This window comes from Triturus cristatus, chromosome 8 (assembly GCF_964204655.1).
Source record: "Triturus cristatus chromosome 8, aTriCri1.1, whole genome shotgun sequence".
Taxonomy (NCBI): Eukaryota; Metazoa; Chordata; class Amphibia; order Caudata; family Salamandridae; genus Triturus; species Triturus cristatus.
This window is the reverse complement of record NC_140591.1, coordinates 278,960,862-278,980,397: the sequence shown is the minus strand read 5'-3', so window position 1 is coordinate 278,980,397 and position 19,536 is coordinate 278,960,862. Positions and strand designations below refer to the sequence as shown.

At 48.6% G+C, this 19,536-nt stretch overlaps 1 protein-coding gene across 1 annotated transcript in view; it reads right to left on the bottom strand.

Annotated features, from left to right (window-relative positions):
- DDX10 (DEAD-box helicase 10) overlaps positions 1-19,536 on the bottom strand; it is an 867,511-nt gene that overhangs the window by 829,928 nt on the left and 18,047 nt on the right. The window contains exon 2 of the mRNA XM_085621530.1: positions 19,358-19,418. Within this exon, the coding sequence (XP_085477656.1) occupies positions 19,358-19,418 (61 nt within the window). The remainder of the gene's footprint in view (positions 1-19,357; positions 19,419-19,536) is intronic.

Genomic DNA, 19,536 nt, shown 5'->3' with positions numbered 1-19,536 from the left:
TCTATCCAGCATTGTCTTCTTTATAGAAGATGAGACTAATCTATTGGGGATGGGCACTCTGTCAGTAGAATTATTGGACCAGATGTTACACAATCATTTTTAGGTCTCGCGTAGCGTTGCAGCTCAAAGCGCTTCTCGCTCGGCGAGAGATTTTGTGGATGAGGGATTTTCAGAAAGGGACTTAAAGCCACGCCCCTCATTTCCATTGGCTGGAGTCACCGTTTATGCTAAACGATGGCCTGCCATTGGAAAGGAGGGTTTTTGGTTGAAGCCCTTTCGGCTCCGATCTGGACTGGGTTGCCTGCTTTGCTGCAGTCGCAAAGCACCTTCTTATCTTTATGGGGCCATGTGTTTCTAATTATAAACACATGGCCCCATAAAGACAAGAGATCAATGCTTGTTAAGTACAGCCTGCGGCCATGTTTAGCCACAAGTACCTGCTTATGTCTGCGCTCTCTATCGATCCCCGGCCCCAGTGCCCAGCCTTTCAGCTGCAGAGGGAGAGATCTTTGCATCGCCTGCTGGTATCTCAAATCCGGGCAGACGTGTGTACATCAGATCAGGTAAACGCTATCCCGGCAGATAAACCCACTGTTCAGGAGTTATATGTGCAGCATTATGATCTAGAGTTTTATTTTACAAACTGCACGTGCATCGAGGGAATGGCTAACCGAGATTATGAAACAGACTGCCAGCCATCTGTGCTGCTGTGGAATTAAAGCATGAGGTCAGCCAGTAGCTGGGTATTCCTTCTGAGGCCCTGCCCCCTCCCTCCATCCCACCACAAATGAGGCTTGGATTTCACTGTAATGGGATAGAGAGAGATGAAACTGCTTCAAGGCTAACCCCCCCCCCTCCCGTGTCCATGCAGACAAAGAGGCGGGCATCCTTCGACCTGGGGGAGCGATGCCAAATCTGGAAGCTGTAGTAAGGCGGTCTGGCGAGGACCCATAGGCGCGTTCCAGAGGCCGACACTGAGGACCGTCATGGTGCAAGAGAAGGACTCGCTCACTGTCCCACCCGACACCCCAAGAGCTCTGCTGGCTGAGGCGGCTGTGGACATCTAGACATGAGGTATGACGAGGTGGGTCGGTCATTGTAGCGTAATGTCCCCTCTTCTCTTAATTCACCGTATGCTAGTGAGTGAATACCTGAAGATATTTGAGAGAGCAATCTAGCGGCTGTTCCTCTGAAAGTGAATATGATGTAATTGAGCACTTTCATGAATGTGTGATGTCTGTACACAAGAAATTATATTCACCCACTTCTTCGTTGGAGGAAACCTTAAGTCATGGAAACTAGTAATAATGTGGGTCTGAACAAATAACCTATGTTGAATATGTCTTCTAGATGCCCTTAATGCCATTACAAACCAATCTGTTTTTGGGATTTGAAACAGCAGAGAAAAGTTAGTGTATTGTAAGCTATTTATGGTGCATTATATCGGACTTTCTAAAAAGAGGGGCTTTTCATTTGTGGGGTTGGAGTTTGGCTTCCGACTATACCAAACGTGGCTAAGGTTAGCATGGCTAGTTCCACAGTGTCCCTACTCAGTAGGTGCGCGCAGTAAGATACGCCATCAGAATAAGCAGTAGCTATAGCAGCAGTGGTGGTTTAATGCATAATTTTCTTCCCCTAAGGGTAAAATCAAAGCCAGAGAGAGATCAGACTAGGCGCACATTGGCAACCAAAAAGAATTCGATCCCCTTCAATTAAAATTAAGATAAGCATATTACATGGTCATGACTGTCTTTCAAACAGGAGAGCAATATCAATATAGAATCTGTTTGCAATGGATCATCCACAAGCATAAATAAAACAAGCATTAAAAATGCAATAGGTCTCGCCTTTCATTAAGTTAAGCCATTTGCTTTGCTATACAATACCATTAGCAAAGCGAATAGCTTTAACTTATTCAAAGGCGAGACCTACTGCATTTTCAAAGCTTGTTAGTGAAGTCAACACAGAGGAAGCGTGCTCCCAAGGAGACCGTCTTTCACGAAACATTTTGCACGTTGGAGCGTTTCACAGAAAATTTGGGCCATAATGAAAATTGGAAATGGAGAAACTGATAGAAAGATCATTGGCTCAGGCCAGGTAAGTAGACATGAATGACCCGTTTGATCAAAGTTATGGAGGGAACATTCTGTCATTCTTATCTCTAGGGGGTGAAATAAAAATGACATTAAAACTACACACAGAAATGCATTATAAAATGACTATATCATCATTGGGGGGGAAGACATTCTGCTGGACATGGCACTCTCAGCAGGGTTAACCCCAAACTTTTTATCTTCACCCCCCTGTTTTCTGAACCCTTTTTGTTGTTTAGGACTCTGTGCACATTACCACTGTTAACTAGTGCTAAAGTGCTTGTGCTCCCCATTAAAGCAAGGTATACTTGGTTTACACCTGATTGGTGCATTTAATTTTCTTATAACAACCTAGTAAAGTGGTACGGCATGTATCCAGGGCCTGTTAATTAAATGCTACTAGTGGGCCTGCAGCACTTATTGTGCCAACCACTTACGTAGCCTAGTAGTGCAGTTTTAAACTGACAATTTGACCTGGCAAACCTTTTTCCAGACCTAAATCTTCCTTTTTAATACATAAATCTTGCCCCTAGGGTAGGCCCTACCCACCCCATAGGACAGGGTATATTGGATTAAAAATGTTGAACATGTACTTTTACATTGCACCTGTCCTGGTAGTAAAAAACTCCTAAATTTGTTTTTCTCTGCTTTGAGGCCAACTTCTCATAGGATAATATTTGCTTACCTTATTACATTTAATAAGTGTAATCTTTTGGTGGGGAGCAGGCAGGCATGCCCTGTTTGGACTCAATGAATTGTACTTTGACTATGGTAAAGTCTGATTTTAAATTACAATTTTGAGAATGCCCCTTTTAGAACATTGGCTATTTCATGCCCTAGACTTTCTGAGGAATTTCCAGTTGCCTGGGTCCGTTTATTGCTACCCCATCAGAAATGCGCACTCTGCCCAGACAGTGAACAATAGGACCTGAGTGCAGCTGGGAGAGGGCCATCCTGCCAAAATGGGAGGGGCGGAGCTTTCCCTGCCCACTTACATTTCAAGGGAGTTGCTTTAACACTCACAAGGAATTTGTCACCATGCTTTTGTCACCCTGGACATCTTAGGATCTTGGTAGGGCGAAAGGCAATTCCAGAACAATCTGTAGGGGAAAAACTCCAGAAGTTTTTCACACTTCAAAGCTGGCACCAGGTATTAATATTGGACCCTCAGACCCACTCTTCAGTACACTCAAGAAGATTACAGAAGGACTTCCTTGTTCTTCAGAGGACTGCTCTGCTGCTTACGACCTGCCTTGTTTCTCAGAGGACTGCCTTGCTGCTTGAGATTTGTCTTGTTCTACGGAGGACTGCCCTGCTGCTGGAGGCCTGTATTTTTCTTCAGAGGACTGCCCTGCAGCATGAAGATGATAGGACCATCTGCTTGAACCCAGGACTACCAGACTGACTCCAAGGGTCAGTTGGCTGACCTGTTCTGTGCTACAGGGACACAACAAGCTCCAGAAGACGGCATGCAACTGCCCAGCTGACCTGCTGCAACCGACTCTTACTGGACATGAAACTGGACCAGCTTGAGCCCTGCTGACCTCTGCTGAAGTGAGTTCATGATAATCTAGAGGTGTGTCCCCAGGTCCTGGCTCATTGGCTGGCATCAGTTGAGTGCCTTCTGTGAAATCCTGAAGTTTCAATCTCTGCACACAGGAGTTTGAAAGGATAATTTTTTCAGCGGGACTACCCTGGTCCCTGAATCTAGCCCGCACTCCATCGCAGTCGGCCTGAACTTCTGACTTCGCCCCGGTCAAGCGCGACCAGATACCCAGTTAGTGCTTTCTGCTTCTTAGAGCTATTTTTACTTCAGTGTTAAAAATTGCATATCTCTTGCTCTACGGAATGGATTTTGTTTCATTATGGTTTCATCTTATTTATTACATTTTACTCTATTCTAAATTGTTTTAGGATTTTTATTGTGTTGTGGCTTCACTTTAGCACTCTTTGTGGGCTGCATAAATACTTCATACGTTGCCTTTAAGTTAAGCCTAACTGCTTTTGTTCCAAGCTACCAGAGGGTTAAGCACAGGTTAATTCAGTGACTTTTGTGGTTCACCCTGACAAGGATTGTGGTTGTTGCTTGAAAAGTGTATTCCTCCCCTCAATCAAAAACCCCATTTCTCACATTGGTGCTCAGGGGTGGCGACCACCAATGGGTAATATACACATAAACATATGTGTTATGTAGGGATTAGACTGATTTAGTAGGGGAAGTAGGGAGTGTGTGATGCAAAATACTTTGGGATTTTTTAATGTTCATTTTATCTTATATAATGAATGCTGTGATTAGAATAATAATAATCATTTTGATACATATGATCGAAGTCCTCCTTGTACAAAATAAATAACATCTTACTGTAAAATAACAACAGCTGTGCATGCCTACTGTTTCCAAGGGGGTCTGGATGGACAAGACAGACAGCCAGCCAGACAGACAGTCAGACAAACACACACCCACCCTCTCCCCTTTAAAATAAGGATGGGGTCCCCGGGGCCTATAAAGACTCGGCGAGAGGGGCCACGAGGCACACCTCCCCTTTTATTTAAATTTAGTCCCGGGGGTTGGGGTCCCCGGGGCCTAAAAAGGCTTGGGTAAGGGGGCTGCATGCCAGTACCCTGTTTAATTGTATTTGGCCCCAGGGGATGGGGTCAAATACAATTAGAAATGTTTTAACATGTACAGTTCTCAACCTCTAATTTGCTCTTTACCAGTCCTGTCTGGTAATTTTCCCAGAGAGGGCAGTGGCGGCCACACACACACACACCCATTCACTCACATCCATGCATTTACACATGTACACCCATTCACAACACTCACTAACACAGATATATACACACATATATACACACACACACATGCGCCAAACATACAAAAAAAAACAATAAAACGTACCTTCACTGTAGAGGTGGAAGCCAGTAGGTTTGGGGCTGTTGCCTTCCTTCATTGGCTGACCTAAGTTAAGCTAATGAGAGAAGGCAGCAGCCTGCTGACCCTACCCCATTCTGACGAGGTGTCACTGATTGACACTCAGCCCATGGCACTTAAGGGCTTGAAACTGAAGCAAACAGGTCTGAGGAAATCAGTGAACTTCTCCCTCATCATGAGGGGGAGGGGCTCGGGCATGGCTTCGCGGGCCACGATGGCGGACGCAACTTGCTAGTGTTCTGTGCCGGGAGCCCATCAAGCGACATCCATCGACGACGGTGGGGGGGGGGGGGCCCAAATCAAAGCGAAAGGTGTGCGCCACACTCCTGAACTGCAGGGCGTCAGCAGTGGCAGTGATCCCGAAGGGAGAACAGAGAAAACAAGACATTTCTGGCGGGCAGTGCGGCGAACGGCCTGACCCTCTTGGGTGAAGGCGTGAGGCTGCCTCGAGCCCCGGCTGCTCCGGCATCTCGAGCCCCGGCTGCTCCGGCACCACCGTAAAGCATGGCTGGAGACCTGACTGGACTGAGGCCTGGGAGGGGTCCTGCAGCGAGCGCCCTTCAAGCCGGTGACCATCGGATACCTGCGGGACCCCGGAGCGTTGCCCGGTGGCCTCACGGGCATACGCATGAGCCCATCTTATGCCCCGGATCCACCCAGAGAAGGAGCTGCAGCTCACCGCAGGGCAATAAGGATTTCGCAGGGTGGACCGGGGAGTAAGAACCGGGAAGGCCGAAGCAAGGAGGGCGTCACACCGAGAGCCATGCAGACGCGCTCGGCGCCCCCCTTCCTCCCCCCCATCGCTGGAAGGTGGCGATGGTAAGCGGCACCACCAGGAAGCACTGCCAGGGCCCCATCGGACTGCCCAGTAGCCTCCGTGGCACACAGACGAGGCCTCTCGAGTCCCGACCACTTCTGAGAGGGGGACTGCCACTCACAGGGGGGCGGCGTGGGCAGTGTGGGGTCAGCGCGGGAAAACTTGTACTGGCAGCCAAGATGGCTGGGGACCAAAGACTGTGCAGACACAATTGGAGTGAGCCTCAAAGAGGAGGGGGGGGGCAGTTGAGACGAGGGAACCACAGAACGGAGCGACAGGCCCAAACAATTGACACCGGAGAATGAGCTGCAGGAGCCTCTCTTATCCCTTTCACCCGCAAACCGCAGCAGCATTACGATATCGTCCCCCAAGGGGAATCAGCAGCAGCAGGCCTACCCACCTTGCCCACGAAGCGAGAGCGAACTGAGTCATAGCTCCCGACGGATCATCGGTGAGGGGGCCCTGGCAAACTAGACCCGACACACCCCATATTCCGGGACCGGTCTGGAGAGCCCATGGGGACGCGGAGGAGGGGCCGATCCGACCAAGCATCACTGAGGCGCGCTACTCACAAGCCGGCTGCCCCTCCAGGACCGAGCGGGGGAACACGATGAAGTTAGACCGGGGGACTCAGTCGGAACTGACCCAGAGTCAGAGAACAATAGACAACCAGCCCCTCCCCACCCACCCCCCAGCTAGCTACACAAACGGAGTGGCTGGGAGCTTGCATCAAGAACCGTGACCATGGGTCGTCTAAAGGCAACTGGGGGACCCCAGCCCCCTAACCAGACGGGATCCCCTGCACTAACAGGTCAGAAGGCAAATACAGACCCCAGCGCCACCATGTCAGAAAAACTGGACAAGGTGCTAGCAGCCATAGAGCACTCACGGGTTACAATGGTGGAGCACTTCGGAACGCTGGCCTCGGACCTCAATCTACTGAGCGATGACAACAGTATGCTGGCGGACACGGTGGGAGACAGGGTAAAAATGCTCTCGGCAATGATACCTAAAACTAAGGCGTAGCAGGACTCTATCAAAGATTTGCAAGCCCGAGTCGCGACTCTGGAGGATAGAACAGACGATCTGGAAGGGCGCTCCAGGCAAAGCAACTTGCGCATTCTGAACCTACCGGAGGGAGTGGGGGGGAAAGAGTCTGTTGAATATACAGAAGCCTGGCTCCGATCCTTTACACCACGAGAGGACCTCACCTCATACTTCTCCATTGAAAGGGCGCACAAGGGTCCGCCGCGACCACTGCCCCCGGGCTCGCATCCTCACCCCATGCTGGTGAAGTTGCTCCACTTCCGGGACAGGGATGGTGTTAGAACTGGGGGTCTCTAGTTGGCAGAGGTAGGTACCTTTGACCAAATAGGGACACTTGCTTCTAAGTCTGGGTAAGGGGATTACACTCCTGGATAACCCCTGCTCACCCCCCTTGGTAGCTTGGCACGAGCAGACAGGCTTATTTCAGAGGCAGTGTGTTAAGCATTTGTAAACACATACATTAACACAGTGAAAACACTACAGATGGACACCACACAGGTTTTATAAAAATAAGTATTCTTTATATAGACTTAACACAAGACCACAAACGACAAAAATCCACAATAATGTACTTAAAATAGACTTATAGATGGTAGAATTCACTTAGTTCAAGTTGAGGATAAATGCAACACGATTCTCACAAAAATACCTGGATGCGTAACACAAAACAAACAAAAGGTTTGCGGAGGGGAGATGAGTCGGTTCCTTGCTTTGGGGGAAGACGATGCGTCGCTTCTCAATGCTTGCGCAGAGTAGGGGATGCGTCTTGGTCCTTACCGGAGAGGAGGTGATACGTTGATTCTCGTACTGCGTTCCGGTTACGATGCGGCAAGATGGCGCCTCGATGCGATGCGACACACTGGAGCGATGTGATAAGATGGCGCCCTTGAAGCGATGTGATGAGACGACGATGTGTGCACGCCCGACGGCCGTGCAGTGAACTCTAACTTTGGAGTCGCGGCAGGCACTGCGTCACGCTTCTCCGGTAATGCGACGGCGACACGCTTCTCCGGTGATGCGCCGGTAAACAGCTGCGACGAAGGCATGATTCTGTTGGTGATGCGACGGCAACAGCTGCGACTGCGACACTCTTCTTCTCGTTGAGTCACGCTTCCAGCTCCCAGCGACACGCAGGTTTCTGCAGTCAGAATTCCCAGCAAGGAAATTCAGAGGGGAGCTGGTGGTGAAGTCTTTTGTCCCTGAGACTTGAGCAGGAGGCAAGCACAAGTTCAAGCCCTTGGAGAAATATTCTGCAAGATGATGAAAGTTCTTCAAAAGTTTCTTCTCCTTTCCTTGGCAATGAAAACGCCACTGCAGGCCAACCCAACAACCCATCACACTGGCAGGGGGGCAGTCCAAACTCCTGCATCTTCCTTGGTTCTTCTCCTTGGCAAAGGTTTGTCTTGTTGTTCCAGAAGTGATCTAAAGTTCTGGGGTCTGGGTCCCCCTTTTTATATACCAAAATCCTTTGTCTCTGAAGGCAGAGCGTGTCTGTACCTAGTCTGTACCTAGTCCAAACCAGTTCTGGTCAGTCTTGAAACACTTTGCTTACAAGACTCCTTCTCTTCTTTGTCTGGATGGGCCACAGTCCTCAGACACACCACAGGAGGTGGAGCCAGCATTATGGAAGGCAGGCAGAGCCCTATGCAGACCCAGGTGCTACTTCTCCCACCACTCTACATGCAGATGGGTCTATTCAGCCCTGTGCTGACTCACCCGTTCTCCTGGAGCCTCCCCAGCCCCTGTCGCACACAACCCAGACAAGGAATACCCAACCTAACAGAGGCAGGCTTGGATGGTTAGGCAAGAAAATAACTACTTTCTAAAAGTGGTATTTTGAAACACAGAATGTTAAAACCAACTTCACTAAAAGATGTATTTTATCCTTCGGAGTTCAGGCATACTAAACTCGAATTTCTACCATGTTCCTTGGGTCAGTTAGGATTATAAACTGCCCATTCTGGCCTATGGGGACAGGTAGCCTTGCAATAGTGAATTACAGCCATTTTCGTTTTTCACTATCAGGACATGCCACACACACCAGGGCATGTCCTACCTTATAATTACAATGCACCCTGCCCTTGGGCCTACCTTAGGGGTGATTAATATGTAGAAAAGGGAAGGTTTAGGGACTGGTAAGTGGGTGCACTTACCAAGTCGACATGGCAGTACTAGACTGCACACAGGCTCTGCAATGGCAGGCCTGAGACACTTTACAGACCGGTTCTGTGGGTGGCACAACCAGTGCTGCAAGCCCACCAGCAGCATTTGATTTACACTCCCTGGGCACACATGGTGCACTCTACTAAGGTCTGACAAGTAAATCAAATAAGCCAATCATGGAGTCACTAATCAATACATCAATTTAACAAAGGGAGCACTTGCACTGTGGCACTGAATAGCAGAGGCACAGTGCCAAAAGCATCTAAACCAGCAAAACATATCAAAAACAGAGGAGGCAATCAGTAACAAGCATTGGAATAGCCAAAAGGTATCGCCTTTGGGACCTTATAAGTATTAGTTATGCAGCATAATATCCTTGGTGCAACAACATCAACTGTTGAATGGCTAAACACTTTTACGGCCCCAAAAGCGAGACCTATTGGCTATGCCAATGCTTGTTTTTCAAGGGAAGCTAAACCTCCACTGTACACTCATCACACATATGGCTATTCATTCTATGCCCAAAGGGAAAATAAACTTCTGTAACCCAAGGAGAGTCTGGATCGTATGGGGGCACCCGGGACAATTTAAGTTAGACAGCATGGAGTATGTGCACCAAATTCCACGACCGATTCCGGTCCAAGAGAGTTTGTGTGGAAAGTATCCCAATAAATATTGAAATGAGAGAGACAGAAAGACAGAAATTGGGAGTAAGAGAATTAGTGAGTGGGAGAGAAAGACAGAAGGAGCGATAGAGAATGAATGACAAAGACACAAACTAAAATATAGAGATGGAATTTCGGAATTAGGAGAGAATATGAGGGGAGGAGGGAGAGAAAGGAAAACGATGTGGTAAAGAGAAAAAGATGGAGGGGAGGAACAGCATGATGAAATAATGTAAGAGACAGAGGTGGGTAAATATTGAAGAGATAATGCTGTGAGAGAGAAAGAGACCAAGAGAATGCAAGAAAGTGAACCAAACCGATAGTGGAGAAGACAGATAAAATGGGGAGTTGGATAGAGAGGACGGGATGGTGAGGTGGGAGTTTAGTTACTTCAACACTCAGACTTAGGCCCTTTGTAAGCTGCAACGCACTTCACAAACACACAACATGCCTGTAACTTCCTTTAAAACAGCAAAGTGCGAGTGTATGCACTTCTGTCAAAGAGCAGTGATGCCCCTGCTTGTTCACGAAATTCGAATTACTGTTTAAATAGTTTGCCTAGAGCTAGTGCAGATGGTGCTCAAGCAACCAGCTTCCTCACTGCCTCCGGTTCCTGTCCAAAAATGTGATCTTATCTCCTTCATCTGCAATTGTTTGCCTCGTCTGAAACTGCTCCGGACTTAGCTGCACCTCTTTCTGCTTACCCCATACCTTTCTGCTTAACTCAGGCTACCCCAAATGCAAGTCTGCTTGCCTCATACGTCTCTGCCTGTACCAGCTGAAACTGCCTGCAACGGCCATGACAAACTGCCTAAACCTCAGTTCTGTCTGCCCCGGACTGTGCCATCCCCTCAGAGCCCATACCCTAAGGCTAAATCAAACTCCAGCACCTATACGACCAGTTTCTTTAGTGTCCCTTCGCCTCTATCCAGATTGTGCTAGGGCCTATTTAACACCATTCAGATGCTGACATGCCCTCCCCCCAGAAGCTTCATTTCACAATTCCAAAGCATGAACCCCAGAGCAGATAATAACGAGGGACTTCCTAAAGACTTTCATCGGTGAAGGGCGCCAACAAAGAGTATCGCACCACCAACACAAAAGCCGAACCTGACCAGATTTGAATCCCGGCGTCAGCTCAACACGTTGTCATACTGAGCAAATCATTTAATATCTCCGTGCCTAGAGAAAAGATCTGATCTTGAGTAATTAATTCTGGTGCTCAAGTAAAGCACGTTTTCGCTACATACAACGTGCAGAAAACAAAACTTGCACATACTAAATAGCTATCCACATCATGTTTTGGCAGAAGATTCAAAAATATTTAGCAAGTATGTTATTTCCATCGGAGCTTTTCCGGCACCGTTTTGTCATGGTTTTGTATTGGTTACGTCATGCTACACTTGAAACTACATGTCCCATAATTTCCCTCACGGAAAAACTGAGTAATGAGACATTACTCAGTCTTTCCGTGAGGGAACGAGACCTTCTGATCAGCGTTCACAGCACATTGCGTAACTAGGCCCTTATCAAGGTGGCCCACGCGCTATATCGTGTCTACTTCTATTCTTACCTACTGTTTGGATACTGTCAAGAGCGCCTACCCTGCCCTGAAGAAGTTCATTTTATGAACGAAACGCGTTGGCTGGCTAAAAAAATCTTTTGTCTTGGAAAATAAAAGAAACTTATCACCTACTTATTTATTTCTTTGATTGTCAGTGACATTTCAATAAGCAGTGCACCACTCCACCAAACTATTCCTATTGGTGGTAGAATGTCAAAGAGAGGTTGAGAGCCACGCCTCAGTGACATAGAGGAAGTCTATTATAGGGCCTATGGCGATGCCTGTGATATTGGTACAATTGCAGCTGCAGCGCTACACTTTGGGAGTTTACAGTTAGCACTTAGTGATGGAGACTGGGTTGTGTTCTGCGGGTGGAAATGTGGTTAATATACCTAATATAACAAGCGTGCGCGCCTTGCGCTGAAAGTAAAAAAAACAAGTTTGACGAGGAGAGGAGGAGGCGGAAGGGGAGAGAGGAGGGGGCCTGCACCCGTTTCCTTTGCGGGAGCAAGGGAATCGCCAAACGTGCACGCGTTGCCATTCAAAGCAATGCAATGCGTGCACGTTTTTGCCTGAAAAACAGAATAGATTTCTAAAGGTCTCCTCCTGGCAGCGCATGCGCGCTGCGAAGGCGAAACCTAAAACATGGAAGGGAGACTCACGCCCATGGTACCAGGTCTAACAGATGCCATCTTACGTGCCTGCCAGGCAGAATGCTCCCATCATGGTAGAGGATAAAACTGTCATGCTCTTCTCAGACTACTCCAAGGCAGTACAACGGAAACGTGCATCCTTCCTGGAGATAAAAAGACTACTACGAGATAAAGGCATGCAATACTCTCCGTTGTTCCCAGCAAAAGCTCAAAATAATCCACAAGGATACCACGGTGTTCTTCACGGATCCGCAGGAAGCAACGGACTGGCTGGACCTGAACCTACAGAGTGGAAAACAGAAAAGTGCCACAACACTGGGATCCAGGGCGGCTAGGCCCCCCAAGACGCGGAACACGGAGCACCCGGAGTCAGTCAGGAAAGCAACCACTTCCTAAAGCACTAGCATTGCAGGACTTGGAACAGATCATAGCGGAGTGCAAAAAGGCTTTACAGGCAGCAGTAGAAATGGGGGGAAATCTCTGATCATGAAGACACCCCACATATTTTCACGCCTGAAGAAGAAGATCCCAATGACTGGAGTGATAACGAGAACTCTGGGGCCCTGCCGGCCGTCACGCCGCAGATGGCCGACACGCTAATATGAAGTCCACTTACACCTGTGGGCGCACTGCCCCCGGTATACATACAGCGCGAAGGGCTACGTCATCTGCGCTTATATTAATCGCCAGCAAGCGCAGGTCATACTATTACTGGAAACTCATCTCACAAAGGGAGAACTGGACAAACTTCAAAAGAGATGGAGGGGAACCTTTTGCGCCACGACATATTCAGCATACGCGCGAGGAGCCCTCATCTGGCTCAGGCCAAGAGTCCCCTTGGAGACCAAGAGACAGATAGACCCAGATGGGAGATACGCCCTGCCAGAGGGATTATTGGGTGGACAGCCCATACTGATAGGCAGCATCTATGCTCCAAACATGGAACAAACACTATTCTGGGAAACCCTGTCACGCACTCTGGCACAATTCACATCTTCACCGAGGGTTTTGGGAGGGGATTACAATTGCGTGTTAAATCTCACCTTAGACAGATCGTACCCGCTGGCCCCAAAGTTGCAAGCCCACACGTGCTAATCCCGGTTCCAAGACTGGGCAAATCACTGGTCGTTGACGGACGCATGGCGACATGCACATCCGACAACTAAACTCTACTCATTCCATTCAATCCCCCACGACTTACGAGTACGGTTGGACCGCTTCATGTGTATGCGCTCGATCCTTCCCCAAGCGCAACACTCGGACTATCTAGGCAGGGTGGTATCAGATCACGATGCACACGTTCTGACGCTTCGCTGGCGTTTACCCTCACCACCAGTCCCCACCTGGCGGCTCCCACGAGACTGCCTGGAGGATCCTGTGTTCCAACATGAAAAGAGGGAGAACATCCAAAACTACTTTTCTGACAATGCACACTCCACAGACTCTAGGACGCTTGAGTGGGACGCCTTCAAGGTGGTCATGAGGAGTGCATGCATCCGACAAATAGCGGGGGTGCAGAAAACACTGGAGCAGGAGGTACAGGGGACAGAGCAACGTTTAGCACAGTTATCCAAAAAGGCAGACACACAGGCTAACCTCCACACACAAACAGACCCTCCAGCATTTTGCAATTTGCTAAATAATCACGAAATCAGCAGAGGAGCGCGATTACCGTGATATTTACCTTTTTGCCCGCAAAAAAGGTCTCCGGCAGGCATTAAAAAAAATATTATGATATCTTATAGGCTGTACGCGCACACGTCACTACGTGGCACCGTACAGCTTACCTGCCTGCTTCTTACTGCGGCTGGCCTTAGGGAATACAGAAATGAGAAGTACAGTCTTGTCAGTGGGCCCTGCCCATTGACACAATTGTACGCCTTAAGAGGCTGCATTTTCAGCTGCGCTTGCCTCTCTCTTTTACACCTCGCCGTGACAGCATCCCTCCCCTTAATAGATTCATTCCCACATCTCTTCAACGCTGTCCCTTCGCTCTAGTCCCCTCCTTCCCTTTCCAGTTCCTATTTGCCCGTGGCAGGAGGGGGGCAGGGGAGGGGATGGAGGGTGTATACAATTCTGTATGGATGACATTTATCTCTGATCTGCTCAATTAGCTGCTGCTTTTACTTTGCTGTCCCAGTGTCTTATAAACACCAGTAGCTCTGCTAAAGCAAAGGGCTGGTGTTTGTGCTTGAAATAATTACGTGCATCGAGTTGTAGCTGAAGGTTACATGAGTATCTCGAGGGGTAGCTCTGCTGTCCGATATCTGTTGTTGAGCAACATTAATCCAAGGGATAGGCCTGCTGGCTGATACCTCACTAAGACCAGTTTTGAACGAGATATATTCATTGAGAAATGACTAACGACAGCAACTGCCTTCTATGGAGTTACCAAGAGCTGTGTACCATGAGCATGCATGCCAGCATACCTGGTTCAGGCAGGAGGCGCCCATTTTTTAAGCCCAAAGTTATTTTTTTAACTGTCTGCTACCTTAAATTTCCTTTGCCTGAATGTACCAAAAGGAGGAAAATAAAGCCCCCCCTTTTTATTCTCTATCGAAATCTCCTTCTTTCTATTTCAAAATGTTGGCATGTATGTGTGAGAGCCAGCTGTGCAGTGCAAGGACCTGCCATGAGGGCTTACTGAGGGTGTCCCTGCTCTCTCAGCCTTAACTAGAAGATGGATAATTAGAGGGATAGCTCCACTCTACGTGTGCTTACTGGCTGGTATTAGACCCGAGGGACAGCTCTACTAAGCAGGTCCTTTTTTTGAGGTCGCAGTTTATTATAGCGCGGACTCGACACGAAGGTATGAGAGCCCTTTACATGAGCCCTTTACATTTCGATTAATGAGGGAGCAAGTCAGTTTCCAGCCATGGGATCCTTCTGGGGCATATTTCCTATCAGAGGAAGCGCTGGAGTGCAGACATATGCAGGTCATCAATTGCATGGCCACGTTGTGTTATAAATCTGGATGAATGGACAGAAGCAGAAAATACCATTCGGGGCAGCACACTATACTAAATGTAGATTTTTAGCTTAAGTGTTTTAAGCAACAACCTTAATTACATCAGGCACGCCCCTATGAGAGACCTCCCAACAGGTTTTTCATACTACTTAAAGCCCTGCACACACCCCTCTGCTGTTACTTAATTGCGGACTTCATTCCAAACCTAAGTCACGTGCAGATGGAGTTGTGCAGTTTGGTATAGATAGAACAGTCACTCTGGCCCTGAGGCAAACACTCCCCTTGGCCACGGGTGTAGCACATTCTGGACCGGTCCAGTAGGCAGCGGTGCCCCGGCAGGGGTGCATACATGGGTGCTAAAACACCTCGGAGAGAAATAGAACCCCCTCTCACGAATTGCAGATTGTAACTGTGCTTCTGTAGAGCAACAAACACTTTAAACATGCCTGTTTCACAGTGGAAAACTCTGCTAAATCAGTTTACATTGATTTAAGGCTGAAAATGAATAATTACAAGTAAAATGAAGTGCCGCAATAATGCCGCTAAATTTCCATTTTTGTGCCGCTCAATTTCCATTTTTGTGCCACTAAATTTGCAAATCTATGCCGCAATATCCTGGGGGGGTCTGCACAAATAGCAGAAGCCAAGACCAAATAGGCAGAGACCTGAGCAGATTTACGCAGATACAATTTCCGCGCTTATGCAGCCAGAACCCACAGGGAGGGAAACCAAGCTGGAACCCTGCTGGCATGGCTTGTCCAGCAGGACCAGACGCCCAACCCATCACTTATATCAGAAACACGACCGGTGAGATCCTCTACTAGCAAGCAGATATTTTGCTCGCCTTCCATGAATATTATAGTGGTCTGTACAGGGAACTAGTCCCGGACAAAGAAGACCACATCCAAAAAGTACTACACTCCATTACCCTGACACAGTTGACGGAAGATGGCCAGACTGCACTAGACGAACACATCACAACAGCGGAAATCAAACACGCGATCCATCATTTAGCCAAAAACAAAGCCCCGGGACATGGCGGCTTCCCCATAGAATACTACCACACGTTCTCCCAGCAACTAGCCCCACAACTGGACATAACATAGTATATAGGGCGGCACCAGAGGGGGAAACACTCCCCCTTCCATGCGTGACTCAACACTGGTAACGTTCCCCAAACCAGACTGGGACCCACTGCTTAGGTCATCATATCGACCTATTACCCTACTTGTGTCCGAATGCAAAATACTGGGGAAGATTCTGGCAGACCGAGTAATGGGGTGCTCCCACAGTTGGTACACCCCGATCAGTGTGGGTTCATGCCAGGGAGAAACACCTCTCAGAATCTAGGTCCGCTATTTCACATTCAAGACGGGGTGCGAGGCCGATTCCCGCGTGCCGCTTGCCTTATACTAGACCTAGAAAAGGCCTTTGATACCTTTGCGTGGCAGTATTTATTCGCGGTTCTCCAACAAGTAGGGATGGGGCCCCAACTACTGGCTTACATTAAATTACTATACACCGGCCTCACCACCTGGGTCCGCATAGGCCAACATATCTCCTCACCTATTCCGGTGTCCTGTGGGACGCGTCAAGGATGCCCCCTATCCCCGTTGCTGTTCGCCTTTGCAATGGAACCGCTGGCGATAAGACTTCGGGAAAGGGGCGAACTCTGGGGTATACCACTGGAGGGGCGAACCCACAGCGTGGTCTCTATACACGGATGCCCTTCTCAAATATGTGAGAGACATCACAGCGACCTCTGTGGGCTACACTCGACTACTTTGGGAGACCTGCGGGCTTGAGGGTGAGATGGACCAAATCTACTATCTATCCCCTTCATCCAGATGCCCCCCACTGGGAGTTATCAGCTGGGGAAGTCAGGTTAGCATGGAAAGGGGCCGCTCCTAGATATCTAGAAATCAGGCTGTACCATACTCCGAGGGATCTTCTTGAGAGCAACCACTTCGCGCCCTGCGGGGGATCAAGACCCAGGTCACCTTCTGGCGTACGCTTCCCTCGGCCCTCATTGTGGTGGTGGCTTTATCAAAAATGATAATAGTACCCAGTCTTCTTGATTTTTTTGCCAATGTCCCAGTGATCCCCCCGGGCCTTTTTTCAAGACCTAAACTCCTTACTGCTGACCTTGGTCTGGGGCGGTAGTCACAGCAGAGTAGCTATGGCGACACTACAGCTACCACATGACCGCGGTGGGCTAGGGGCCCCTTCCTTTGAGGCTTACTTCCTCGCAGCAACTGCAGTATTTGGTATTTGTTAAGCGCGTATATCACCCGTAGGTCTCACAGCGCCAGTATATACTCAAAGAAACCAGGAGAGGTGTCTCGGCAGAGCTAGAAAAGCCAGGTTTTAAGGGTTTTGCGGAACCTCTTATAATCAGGTTCCAATCGGAGATATAGAGGCAAGGTATTCCATGTTTCAGTGGGTCTCGCGTTGGACAGCGGGGTGTCATTTAGAGGAAACGGAAGCGTCAGCGGAGCACTGTCAGCTCCAGAGATCACCCGAATGCTCCTCCCGGGGACCAGAACCAATCCCTCCCACCCCGTTTTGGTGAAGGTAGCCAGATCCTGTATACTGCGGGTCCACCGTCTTACTCGAACGACGCCACTATACTCCCTACAATTGCCACTAGCAGGTATTCCTAGGGGACCTAACCACTACACCTCCAGGGATTTACAAATATGGACAGAATATGCACTCACAGAGGTGGATACCCTGTTTACGGATGGTCAGTTAACTTCGTTTGAAGGCATAGCAGAGGGAAGTGGGCTTCCCGCTGGACAATTCCGGCTTCACAGACAACTCATAGAGGACTGTAGGAGAACGTGGGACTTTACGGAGGGGGAACCCAAAACACACCCCACACTACACACGATACTGAACATGGGAGCAGGGAGACACCTTATCACATGGATATATAAATCAATCAATCATAGACCTGTGTACTGCTAACACGATTACGGCTAAAGTGGGAGGAGGAATTTGGCTGGGCGCTATTTGATAAGGAATGGTCAACAGCACTAGAGCATCATAAAAAATAAAAAAAGTTGCGTAATCAACGTTTTAAAAACATCCAATTCAACATACTACATTGCACGTAACTCACGCCGGAGCGGCTCAAGCGCTTCTTCCCAGAGACACACTTTGAATGCCCACGCTGCCACATGCCAGAGGCTCAATTTGTTCACGTTATGGTCCTGCACCACCCTGCAGTCCTACTGAGCAGACGTACATGCCACGAGTTTAACGGTCACGGGTCTGACGGGCATCGCTTCCTGGGAGGCTAGAGCCCTGGAATTTTTAAACGGAAAGAGCAGAGGAAGGTGGAAACCCTCTTTGTGATATTGGCCATACTCCTAGCTAAGTGCTGCATTACACTACACTGGCATTCTCCTAGTGGCCCCCCGATAGCGGCATGGAGGGGCGCAGTCCAAGAATGGGGGGCAGCGGAAGAGGGCGCAATCAGGCTAGAAGAGGCGAGGGGCACACGGATAAGTACAATATCCATGGAGAGGTCAAAGCTCCTCCACGGCTTCAAACAGACATACAACTCCTCCACGAATACCACCGAGGCCGCGCAGGCAGAGTACGACCCCGAGGCACCCAGCGCATCACAGGAGCCCCCCGAAAGGGTCTCGCCACCCATCCCCCATAAGACTCCCGGTGTGACAGTGATGCTCGGTGCCAACAGACCAGCAGCAACCAAGGTGCTGATTACCAGCCCCCCTCGTTCCATTCCGGAGTTATTCTCCCCAGTTGGGTCCAAATGGGTGCATTTTTTTTTCAGCCACTTAAGAGTAGTAAGATTCACTGGATAGACCCCGGTAACTAACAAACTGGCAGGAGACCCAGATTCACTAGGCGCCTACACAGGGTCAGAAACAAAATGCCTGCCAGAACACGTAGGGACCCTAATGTTTTTTCTGTTCTGATAGCAACATAACTTGACGAATGTTACATGGCTATTAATGACGTAATCAAATGTATACTCTGTATGTACGCTAAAAAACTAATAAAATTATTTACAAAAAAAAAAACTGAGGGGGAGGGGCTCGAGGCACTTTAGTCAGGCTGAGGAGGTCATGCCTCCAGGGCTGTGAAATCCTCATCCTGGAAAAGTTCAGCTCAGGCAGCCAGAAGCATGCGCAGTTAGCACATATCTAGCTCCTGGCTGCCTAACCTGAACAAGAAGATGTCAGTCAGACTGACCTTTGTTCACCCTGACAGACACTCTTCTTACTGGGAAGAAGGTTGAGGGTGTGGCCCCTCAGCTCATATGGACAGGCCACTGCTGCTCTTTAGTTATATTGTACAGATGCTGCCATACTTCTTATAAAGTATGTAAATCCTTATCATAATTGTCAGAAGTGGCTGTAACAAACCTTAGCTTGCATTAGAACCTCAGTAAATCAACTGCAGCATAAAGTTAACACTTACCTCTCAATGTTTTTCTTGACAACGGAAAATCAGAAAACTTGATTATAGTTTCAAGATTAATCTGAAAAAGAAAAACATACATTAAAGAGGGGCAATCTCATTCTGGAGATCCAGGTCCCCTTCCTACTGTAGCATTTGTGCTTGCTTCTCCCTCTCTAGGATTTTGCTGCCCTCTCCCC